Below are 12,144 nucleotides of genomic sequence, written 5' to 3'. Positions count from 1 at the left end.
AGAGAACTCTGATTGGATGCCTTGTTTCGCGAACGAGTCAGTGCCAGAGAATTAAAGCGAAAGTGATGAAAACGAGTAGGCTAAGTAAATGAGGGCGGCAAAAACAGAAGACTGTTCTAATGTTACAAGCATTCCAATATGTTAATATTATAATAACAACATGAGCCGCTTAACATGAATAAAGTTATCAACAACTGATATTCAAAATGGTAAGCAAGTGCTGCTTTGTTTACGTTTCATATATCTGCATTTATCTCGTATATCGTTTCTCCTTTTTCTCCTTTTGAATGACAAACATATAGTATTAAAAGCTGCTGATATGGACAGCTAATTCCTCTCACGCAGGCGCAGAAAGCACATGTTATGCCTAGTTCACACTACAGGATTTTAAGCCCGATTTGCACATTAACGAGCTTGCCGACAGGTCCGGCTGTGATCTGGGGGAAATCAGGGGTGATCGGGCGCTCGGCAATCTTTACGTGTGAATAACTCAAGGATGCATCAAAGAGGCTCGCTGACGCGTCTCCGACAAATATCTAATATCTAGCATGCTAAATATGGCTAAGTTCACACTACACGACTTTAAACGTCGGCAGATCTGTTCAGACTTGACGTTGTCCCATTAGGGTAAATTATTTTTGGCAAATTGTCTGAAACTTCACACACAATCAAATGCTTTTTCACTATCTGAAAAGAAGTGAAAAGGTCTTAGTTTCAAAAAACATTAAAAATCTTTATGAACGTTAACTTTTTTTTCTTGTGCTGCTATATTTGATTTGGAACTCGCGTGTGAAAATGTCTAAAACTTGACACAAATTCGGATGCGATTTCACTGCCAGTGAAAGTCAACAAGACTCTTCTTTTTCAGGGTACCCCACACAACCCACACAGTTAGATGTTGACTTGCGCAGTCATCATTGGAGCATTGCTGTCTATAGTAATGCCAATAGACACTGGCATCTTTCCTGACCTCTGGTTGTTGTATGGATGGATCACATCTTTCAAACTGGCATACAATAATGTACCCAAATGCCTGACTTCCACAACAACCTATTCTTCATCACTGCCCTCACCCTCATTGCTTCTATCCTCCTTGGTCCTCAACAACTTGTTTTATTACTACAACCTGATTTTCTGATGCACTCATATCACTATCATCAATATTTCTGAAATAAGTACAGATTTGTCTCTCCATCTTCCAAAAATCTTACAAAAATGAACCTAAAACACATGCATAAAGGCTATAATACTGCCCGCCAATGCTGGTCAATAGTGCCAGCTACACAAAATATGCATCACATAATAGGACTTTGTCAGTTATGCATGACGCTCAGATTTGTTGGTCTCTGAGTTGTTGTTTTTATAAAAGTGCATTAAAAATAACAAAAAACCTTAGAAAACACATTTGGATGTGCAATTATATTTTTTATAACTTGAATTTATATGTATTTTATAATCTAAAATGAGCTCACTATGGAGCCTTGAAAGCATGTGACCTAACATGTGCTAATGTTTCCTTTACTACTTATTTACCAAAAATGTGAAGCACATGGCTAATAAATTTTAATTTTACTGGTTGAAGGGGATGTCATTTGACATCACTAAAACAAAATTTTGTTGGTTGAACATTAATATTGTACTTTAAATGCAATTTTCTTAGTGTCATTTATAAATGACGATATCCCATAGAGGGTTAAGCCATGTTGCTGCTGTTGTTTTTCTTCCAGTGACCTCAACCAATGCCTTGCTCTCTCATTGGCTGTAGCTCGTCACAACACCTGACACCACGTGATGTCGAGTCGGCCGACCGGTCCAGATATTTAGCATGCTAGATATTTGTTTGCCATCGGCGACGCATCAGCGAGCCTCTTTGATGCATCATTGAGTAGTTCACATAAAGATTGCCGAGCGCGATCACCCGCTAATTTTCCCCCAATCACAGCCCGACCTGTCGGTGAGCTCGTTAACTTGCAAATCGGGCTTAAAATCCTGTAGTGTGAACTTAACATAACTGGACCGGTCGGCCGACTCAACATCACGTGGTGTCAAGTGTCGTGACGAGCTACAGCCAATGAGAGAGCAAGGCATGAGTTGAGGTCAGCGGAAGAAAAACTGCAGCAGCAACACGGCTTTAAGAAAAGTTTGGACACAAGAAATGGAGCGATTTGTTTCATCACGCAAACAGCTTGCAGCACTAATTTCTTCCCGATGTTCATTTTAAAATAAACAACTCCTGTTTCACTTGCTGTTTCGTGTCATTCCCATTCAACTTCTCGTGTGTGTTTTCGTGATAAAACGTGGTTTGGGGACGGGATAGAGTCGTTGGGTGACAGAGTTGTTGTCAGCTTGTGTAGTGTGTGACCCCCTGTTGCGGATCATTTATGTAGTGTCGCACAGTGTGAACACCACAACGACTTCAAGACAGACAATCAAGTCATGTAGTCTGAACAGCACAGCGATCTGCCAACGTTTAAAGTCGTGTAGTGTGAACTTGGCTTTAGTTTGCAGTCAGGTGTAGTCTGTGCGGTGTGTTCGAGCACAGCTTTTTGTCCAGACGCTGCCGACGCAAGACGACAACACCGTCGGCTTTCGTCGACGCTAGTTCTTTGAAGTCGGCTTGGTGTGCCCCGGCCTTTAGAGTTTATCCGAGGATAGTGTAACAGATCACACGCACCTGCAGCGCTTCTGTGAACGGAGAAAACAGAATAAAACGATAGGCTTACATAAAAAGGAACATATAGGCATATACACAAAATATATTTCACTTAAATCATTGACAGATTAACAAAACGAAAGAAAAAAAATGTGCTGAGTTTCGGTTCATTGAGGCAATCCAAAGTTCTCGGAAAGGAAAACTAGATGGCAGAAAGTAGTTTTCTTTATTTTACAAAAGCTTTACAGTTTTATTTATTTTACAGTTTATTTTGCAAAAGTTTTGAATGATGTCTTGCTTGTATGACCATATCGCTCTGTCGCCTCACACACAACATATTTTTGCGACATTGCAGCCTGTTCATTATCAAAATAAAATACAGAAACGTAAGAAATAAATTAAAGCCGCCTCACTGTGCTGATATAGCCGATGTGAAGGATGATGTTTTACATTGATGCGAGTAAAGTATGGTCATGGCCAAAAGTTTTGGCAGTGACAAATTTTGTGTTTTGCAAAGTATGCTGCTTCAGTATTTGTAGATTATTTTTCCACATGTTTCCAATGCATACTGAAAAACAATGATAAGCATATCATAAGTTTTATTGGCAAAAGATATAACGAGTCAGTATTTACAGTGTTGACCCTTGTTCTTCATAACCTCTGCAATTCGCTCTGGCATGCTGGATATCGTTGGGATTGAGATCCGGGGATTTGCCTGGCCACGGATCCAAAATTTGAATGTAATGATCTTCGAGCCACTTTTTTATCACTCTTGCTTTGTGACATTCTGCTCCATCATGCTGGAAAATGCACAGATCATCACCAAATATCTCATGGATCGTTGGAAGAAGTCGCTCTTGCAGGACGTTTTGATACCATGAGGCCAGCCCAGAAGCTAATATCCAGCATGCCAGAGCGAATTGCAGAGGTTATGAAGAACAAGGGTCAACACTATAAATACTGACTCATTATATTCATGGCAGTGTTCTTGGGCAGAATTATGAGAGAGCCCTCTCACTTGGTTGAAAAGCAACCCCACACATGGATGGTCTCAAGCTTTTAGCAATTATTTAAAATGCATCTGATCACTCTACACAATAATCTAGAAACAATGTGAATGAACACCACAACAGCTTAAGCAGCAAAACACAAAATTTATGTCACTGCCAAAACTTTTGGCCATGACTACAAAGCCGAGCCTATAATAAATAATATTTTAGCATCCAGATATGTCGCGAATATGTAAACATTTGGATTCGTGCCGAATGAGAGAGGTAGGCATCAGTTTCACCTTAAATTCATTTGTTTTTGGATTGAAGTTTTTATAGCCTAAATGCATAGCCTTAACTTTAGAGGATTTGTTGTGGAGAGAAACTAATAACGGTATTTATAACGTTTGTAAACATTTTGCTTTACCGGCATTTTAGCCTACATTATTTCTGAATTTAATAATAAAATGCGATGTGAGCCTAGCCTACGCGAGCGACTTCTGTGTTTTTTTTACTCTCAAAACGCAATATTATAGGCTACAAGTAGCGTTTTTTTTTAAACAATGCAGCAAACATTTTTAATCTTAAAAAATACTTTAATGTCTTTAAAGTGTTAATAGATTTTTTATTTTGTTTAGTAGCCTACATTTGGCCAAAATCTAGAAAAGATGATGCTGTAGCCTATTGGCCATGACTAAGCACAGTGGGTTAAGATACCAGATTATTTTTTTTTTGAGTAAAGAAAACGCTGTACTTTATTATTATCATTATTATTATTAGCCTATTATAGGCAAAGAAAAATGTTTTAAAAAAATTACGTTATTAACCGGTATTTCTTCTTCTCGAACCGGTTTCGGAACGGTAATAATACAGAGGAATGCAGGAACAGAAACGTTAAAAATATTGATTCTGCTCGGAGTGAACCGATATAATTTTTTTTTTCAAGCCCTGTTTATAATTAATATTAGTTATATCAAATTTTGAAGAGACTTTTATTTTCTGAGTGAATGTATGAGCCTTGTATAGTCCAAGCCAAATTAATATATTTACATGTCTTTATGACTAGATGAGGAATTTACTAAATTTAAACGAATTGCCACCACTGATTGCAATTACATATTTGCACCAAAATCTCAATGACTCCATGGCCATCTTAGTAATGTCAAATCACTCGAAAAATTCGAGCTTAAAAAGCATCTTCTAAAAAAAATCTTTTTACAATGCTAAATGTGTGCTTGTAATCATGTCTGGATTTGTTCCCGGTTGCGTCACTTATAAAGTTCAGTTGTAAATTTATTTTCATTACATTTCACTAAAACAGACACAAACTTCACTTTTAAACAAAATGTTGACTGCTTTTTGCAAGTTGTAATAGCACAACATTATATCACCATGAAATCAAAATTGACAATTTTGTAGTATTTATAAAAGATTGATAATTTTTTTCTTTGAAAAGCCATGCATCTTCATAATCTTTAATCAAAAACATTAACATTCCCGTTGCCTTGCAAAGACATCCCATGATGACAAACACCAGCACAAGGGCTGGACAAAAACGGTTGTCCACTGGCCAGATGAGTTTCAATCCTTTCCCTCTAGCAACCAGTCACTCACAAGAAACGATCGCAAAAATGAGCAAACGGCAACGGTCTAATCAATTCCCGATGGACAAATGCAAGTCCCCATATTTGTTTCTCATTTGAGAAGCTGTGTCATTTGGATAAACGTCATAAAAGTGAAGAAAAAATTGTTGCAATTTCCATTTTATGCAAACTTTAATTAGCACTGGCTTTTAGGATAAAAAGTCTTTTGGAATATAGCACAATCCATAGCAATACAAATTTACACTTAAAGGTGGCGTGTTGTGCTGAAAATGACTGAATTACAAACAGAGTGGCACAGCTATTTAGTGAATTCACCCCTATGGCTTTACATATGTGTTGTACATAATCTGGCTGGGTCTGTTTTGTGAACTGGTGCAACAGTACCTGTCCTGGCACTCCTCTGTTTGATGGTGGTCCAGGCTGGAGCGAGGGAACTGTTTGAGGCAGTAGCTGCACTCAGAGGGCAGTTCACTCACGGCTTTCTCCACCGCCAGGTTCCTGCAACACAGACTCTTACTGATCTCACAGCGGCAGTTGGGACATGTGGCCTGCTCCTCTTTTAGACGCGCGTCAGCAAGCAGGTGGATGAAGCAGCCTGCGCACATCAGGTGCCCATTTGTACACTGTGAAATGAGAGCACATCTTCACAGAGCTGAAACATTTTCACAAAGCGTTTTTACACTAAACACAATGTATGTGTTCTTCTCAAGGAGCGTGTTTTTAATAAATGTACTGTTCTTGTTATGATGGAATTTCCTAATTTTCCCCAAAAAGACACAAAGTAGTAGTTTCCTGAATGATTTAAGGAGAAATAAAGAACCTCAATTTTGCTGCATCTGTACAACCGCTTGAATGTAATGTGGCAATGACAGCATGTTCATCTTTAAAAAGATCATATCACAAGCAAAGACATTTTACTTAGAAGCATTACATACTATGAAAACTTTGTGACGTCACTTATGAAATGCATCAACACAGACGTCCACATTTACACATCAGTGAAGCCTACTGGGTGCCAAGTCACTGTGAGGTAATAAGGTAATTATTATTCCTAAACACAACTAAGTATAATCTAAATAAATTAAAAAATAATGTAAAAAATGCTTGTCAAACCTTGGGCTGTTCCCGCAGTGTGTGGTGCCTTCTGCTCTGAATACACTTCCATAAAGATCCCAAAGATTATCAAAGAGTCGCTGAAGTTTTTTTTTTTAGCAAGAACCCAATTCATTTCAGTCCGAAATTAACAGTATGTGCAGAGCATTTCAGCACAGAGAAAATGCTTAGCACTTTTGCTTAAGTGGATCTTAATGGGAAAAAGAATAATAATTATGAATAATAAAAAAATACCTATTCAGGGTAAGAGAGAGTTATTACGAAACCAGTTTCAAAACCTTTCATTCCTTGTATAAAAATGTACTCTTACAGTCGTCAATTGCTTTTATCTCATTTGTGTCTAACATAGCAATTTCAGTTTATACTTTATTTCAAGGTGTCCTTGTTACAGTGTAATTACACTTTTAAGTACTGAGTAATATCAATTAACAGCTTGTACTTACTGTAGGATTAGGCTTTGGTTTAGGGTTACTTGCATGTAATTATGCTTAATTTACTGTTATAGTAAGTACATGCAACATGTAACAAGGACGATGTAAAATACATATAACAAAAACATAATTTGTTAATGAATACAATACTTCCTCCATTTTATGCCACAACTCAATTAAAAAACAGCTTTTATTTTAAATGAGCTTTTTTATATTTTGGGTTTTTATTTTACTTATAAAGTTTTAGTCATTTTCATTAGTTTTTGTTTTTAAAAATATTTCTATTTAGCTTTATTTTAATTTTAGTTTTAGTCATTTTAATACTTCAACTTATTTTATTTTAGTCACCAAAACAAATATTCTAAATTTCATTTAATTTTTCATATAAAAAATATATTTTAGCTTCAATTAACAGAAATTATTTTAATATATTTAGTTTTAGTTAACTACAATTACACTGACTATTCTAGTTTCATGATTAATTCAAAGTTTCCTTTGAATAACTGTTAGAAAGCTGTTACTAATTCACCAGCTGATCTATATCACAGGAGGTAAACTGCAATGTCAAGTCTGTGTTTGATTAATTCAGTGAGCAGCTGATTTGAGTTCTTCCTGGCTTGTTTGTTTTGCTTCAGGGTGTGCACATGTTCGCCTCATTTGATGGGATTCAAACCCTGATTCAGTAATAAACGGATTACATGGCATGAACTTAATAGCGCTGATGCAGTGTGACACATCCTCCCTGAATCACATGCTACTTTTAGGGGTTAGTGTGAGAGGTTTCATTTGTATGTCTAAAACTTCCTCTCTAGTTTCAATATAGGCCTGTCAGTGCCGCAATCATCACATTGACACATGCTCAAACAAAAAGACCACTGTATTTTGGATTTATTCAATTATCCAAACACATTAGATTAATAAATAGACAAAAATGTTAAAGGGGTCATATGATGCGATTTCAAGTTTTCCTTTCTCTTTGGAGTGTTACAAGCTGATTGTGCATAGATAAGATCCCAAACGTCTGTGTTGTTAATGGTGTTAAAAGCAGCAGATTACTAGTCTGACTGATGGCTTTTCTCTTTAAGATTCACCAGACACTGCAGATGTCACAATATCTCAGCTGCCTGATTGTGATGCTGCTGTTGTGAACTCATTATCACCTTTTTATTTCTTCAGTTCTGCTGATATATGTTCACATTTTATCACAGGGAGAAAAAAAAATTGATAAAATGGTCCTGTTTTCTGACGATTGCAGAGAGCATTAGTTGCTGGTTTCCCCTTGAGAGGGTGATAAGTTCTAGATTTGGCATCCGAATTTATTCAGCGTGTCCTATTTTAGCCACTATAAAGGGGTGCAGTAAAAAGAAATCACACTAACCGCCCTGAATCTGTCAAAATCTTGTCCACGCTGCTGGCTCTAACAGAAAATCATAGCATAATCCTTGGAAATGGCCACTATTTTATTGCCTTCAAGGCAACAGAGGAAGAGAGTTTGTTCAGCAACTAGGCATTATTAAAGCCTAAGAGTTATTTTGCCTGTCTTACACCATATAAAATGATGTCTTTCATGGGATGCACATACTTAAAATAAACTGAATTTTAAATCTTTTTGATCAACCACTTTAACCTTTAATCGTCCCTTGATTTGAGCAACGTTAAAGTCCCTTGGGGTCAGATAGACCCCAAACTTTTACAGAGCGATTGCATAAGGAAATATAAATTTTTTATATGACAAACTATATATCATTTTTTTTATTTACTTCTCAGCTATACATTTATGATGTGTTTTTGTGGATATTTGGTAGTTTTTTTTACCTATTTACTGCACAAATACTCAACTATGCCATAAATTGGCTTATAAAATTTTTTTTAATGAAAAAATCCCTTAAATTATGACCTAAATTAAATATAAAAGGTTTCTGGATATTGACCCATGTGTTAGGGATAGAATACTGCCATTTGCAGGTTAGAGGAAAATCTTTATATAGATTCTCTATAATCTATAATCTCTATAATCTCTATTATAGTTAAAGAAAGAAAGTGCAATGACCACATATATCCAGCAGAGGTCCATAGGGACTCATTCATTTTCAGTTCAGTTTCAAGTCCATTTTTCTTCATGTTTCAACTTCTCACAACTTTATTATATATATTTTGTGAATATATATTTAAACATTCTAAAATACATTAAAAAATCTGTATTTTTATTTGCTATTGACTGTTCAAATGCGGAGTTTTGCATCGTGTGTGTGTGTGTGTGTGTGTGTGAGAGAGAGAGAGACAGGGTCACATCACAGTGGATTCAGCTGTCTTAACCGTGGCTTGTGTACTGCAAACACATACCAGCTTCATCGCTGTCTCTGTCACGCGACTCTGTTCCCCTTTCGGGCTCTGTCTTTACATTTATTTTGAAAGATGAAGCTCGCGATTATGGTAAGGGGCGTTACATTTCTGACGAGTGCTTGCAGTGTTCGGCCAATCACAATGCACTGGGTCAGCTGGCCAATCAGAGCAGACTGCGCTTGTCAAAGGAAGGGGCTTTGTTGAAAACGACGCGTTTGAGAGAGGCGGGGCATAGAGGACCTACAATAATGTACAGATTTTAAAAATAATGTGTTTTTTGAACATTAAAGCATGTCAACATATTCTGTTACACCAAATACACAAAATAATGATCTTTAAAAAAGCATCATATGACCCCTTTAACAAGAGTATGCAAACACCACAACAAAGTGTGTGAAAGCATGAGAGGAAGTTCTTTTACAGCTGGTTTGGCCTGTGGCTTCAGAGGGATTATATGGGGGTGCATATTTGGGGGAGGGATGATCAGGAGAGGCAAGCAGTGATTGGGTTAAACAGGTCATATGACCACCCTAATTGTCATGTTTGCCATTGAAGGCAAAAAAAAAAACGCTGCTCAGGTCAGTATTACATCCGAGTGTAACATCTGAAGCCTACAAAATGTAACTTCATACCAGCTCTTTAAAAAAAAAAACGTACCTGAAATGGCAAATGTGTGAATAAGCATTTTATTCGACATTTAATCACATATTATGAGTCACAGACATTGTGTAATCACCTATATTGTTTAGAAATAGACAAACAATAGACAAACAATCACAATGGCAAAAAGATTCACAATTATAAACCCCTTTGTCTCATATCTATAATAACGGACTGTATATATCTTACATTCCAAGAGGATGCTGTGTTATTATGAACTTTTATATCTGCATTGTGTTCGTACATCGTACATAAGGATTTCTCTGCGCTGTAAGCTTCATAATGGCATTGTTTACCTGGTACACCGAGGCTTTAGGCAGGTCCAGACACACCGTGCAGCACAGCACCGAGTACAGGCGCTCCTCGAGCTTCCCTGCTTCTCCTTCCTGCTGCCTCACGCGTTTCTTGGGCGGCGCGTCCGGGTCGGCCTCGGTACCAGAACCGTCTCTCCGCACACCGGACTCCTCCTGGATACCCGCCAGTCCGCTCCCCGGGCCAGCGTCCAGGGCGCCCCCCACAGGACCGACACCCAGACCCGATGATGAGGAGCCTGGCGCGGCCGCGACGCCTAATTCCATTCGCTCTTCCATCGAAGACATCCGACTGAGTCACCGGGGATATTTGGGCTGACCGAACACAGGCTCCGCTGATTGTCAGGGTGAGATTTCCAGGATTTTTCAAGCTACTTGGCTGGCCTGTAATGATGGGGGGTCTGGACAGCCAACAATGCACTCAGTTAAACCATCAAGCGTCAGTTCAAATAGGTGAATTTTGGGTAATATGACACTAAGTTATGGGACAATGAATAGAAATTCATCTGTGTTTTACTGCGGTTTGGTGTGCATGGATGCCTGTATATTTTGGATAGATCTCAGATAAGCTTCAGCTCTCAGCTTGTGCAGAGGGAGAAAAAAACAGCTAAGACTCAACAAAACAACAGGCTGTTGTTTAGTGCCGTTATCCGCCGTGACAGCACGCGCACAGCGACTCTCCGCGACCCAGCCGGGCTCTTCTCCTCCGGTCCACCTTCCGATAACAACCGAACCACTCCGACGCGATCCGGATTCGCCCGAAAGCCTAAAAGTTATGTTTACTGCAGAGTCTCTCTTCGATAGTCCTTCCCTTAATCTACACTGCCATCTTTTTTTTTCCTGTCTGTCTCCTCCTCTCCCCCTGTCCGCCTGTCCCTCTCTGATTCCGCCTATCCGAGCTCGGTTTAGTCGGAGCGGGGTGAAGATCAGGCGAATACCGTCGACCGTTATTGATCTGTCAGTGAATGCGTCGCCACTAGTAATGATGGCCGTTCTGCCCTTCTCTTTCGCGCTGTCTGATTGGCTGCAACACATGCTGCGCTTCATCAGATGACTGGGGATATTTAAAGAGCTATGCGTTGCGCATGCGCATCGGCCTCCTACGGGTCATGGCTGAAGCTTTTTTTAAGAGAAAGGTGACCAAAAACTTTTGTTAGTTGGATAGTGGGATGCTTGGTTTTGTTAGTACAGTTATTTTCAATTTTACTGTGCTAGTTTGTCGTATTATTGTCGTGGTGATTATATTTTAAAGTAAGATTAATAGATGACAAAACCTTTTCATACCTTAACACCCCTCATATGCGACAAAATGGCAACGTCATCGTGGGGCATCATTCAAAATTATCATACTTGACAGAATAGTAAATGCAAGACCTGAATAAATTATTTGATTTGGTATGTAGGTTTGAAAAATGTCAAGTGTGGTCTTTTAATTTATTTTAATTTATTCCTTTTCATTTTATTTTGACCCGAAACTAGAGTGAGCCCCGGGGGGAGGGGAAACGGCCTCAGCCAATCAAATGTCGAGGTCTATGATGGACTAGTTTGGTCAAGACAGCTGTCAGTCTTGACTGCCCAGTTTGAATGAGCTGTGTGTTTCACTGGGGGGATGGGATGGGAGTGTGTTTGTATGTGTCTTCCTGATTACTGGACTGGATACTAAAAAATATGACTTATAATATGCATGCAGCAATGTAATACATAAGGTATTAGTAATGAAGCTGAGATTAATAATTTGTTATTTGCACATTACAACTAGTACACTTAAAATAGCACATTTCACAACTTTGGGCTTGTTTTGAGACATACCACAATGAAGGTTGAAAGACTGAAGTCACCTGACAAGGACAAAGGCTTTATTCATTAATAATTACTCTGAACAACTTGATATCTCAAAAATGGTAAGTGTTAAAACAAAAGGTGAACAGAAGGAAGAAAATAAACATTTTTATCATAACAACATTATTTTAACATTTATACAGTACTCAAAATGTTTCAAAAAGACTTCTGATTTGCAATACAACTTTTTAGCTTATTACT

General features: G+C 38.2%; 1 protein-coding gene across 1 annotated transcript in view; it reads right to left on the bottom strand.

Annotated features, from left to right (window-relative positions):
- LOC107669346 (cysteine and histidine-rich protein 1-like) overlaps nucleotides 1-10,451 on the bottom strand; it is a 20,433-nt gene extending 9,982 nt beyond the window's left edge. Inside the window, exons 1-2 of the mRNA XM_016461520.1 lie at nucleotides 10,090-10,451; nucleotides 5,631-5,869 (exon numbers count right to left, since the gene is read on the bottom strand). Of these exons, the coding sequence (XP_016317006.1) occupies nucleotides 5,631-5,869; nucleotides 10,090-10,392 (542 nt within the window). The 5' untranslated portion in view covers nucleotides 10,393-10,451. The remainder of the gene's footprint in view (nucleotides 1-5,630; nucleotides 5,870-10,089) is intronic.
- Between the last annotated feature and the right edge of the window lie 1,693 nt (nucleotides 10,452-12,144).

The sequence above is a fragment of the Sinocyclocheilus anshuiensis genome, unplaced genomic scaffold, assembly GCF_001515605.1.
Source record: "Sinocyclocheilus anshuiensis isolate Anshui unplaced genomic scaffold, SAMN03320099.WGS_v1.1 scaffold253, whole genome shotgun sequence".
In the NCBI taxonomy this organism is placed as follows: domain Eukaryota; kingdom Metazoa; phylum Chordata; class Actinopteri; order Cypriniformes; family Cyprinidae; genus Sinocyclocheilus; species Sinocyclocheilus anshuiensis.
This window is presented reverse-complemented; position numbering and strand designations above follow the sequence as displayed.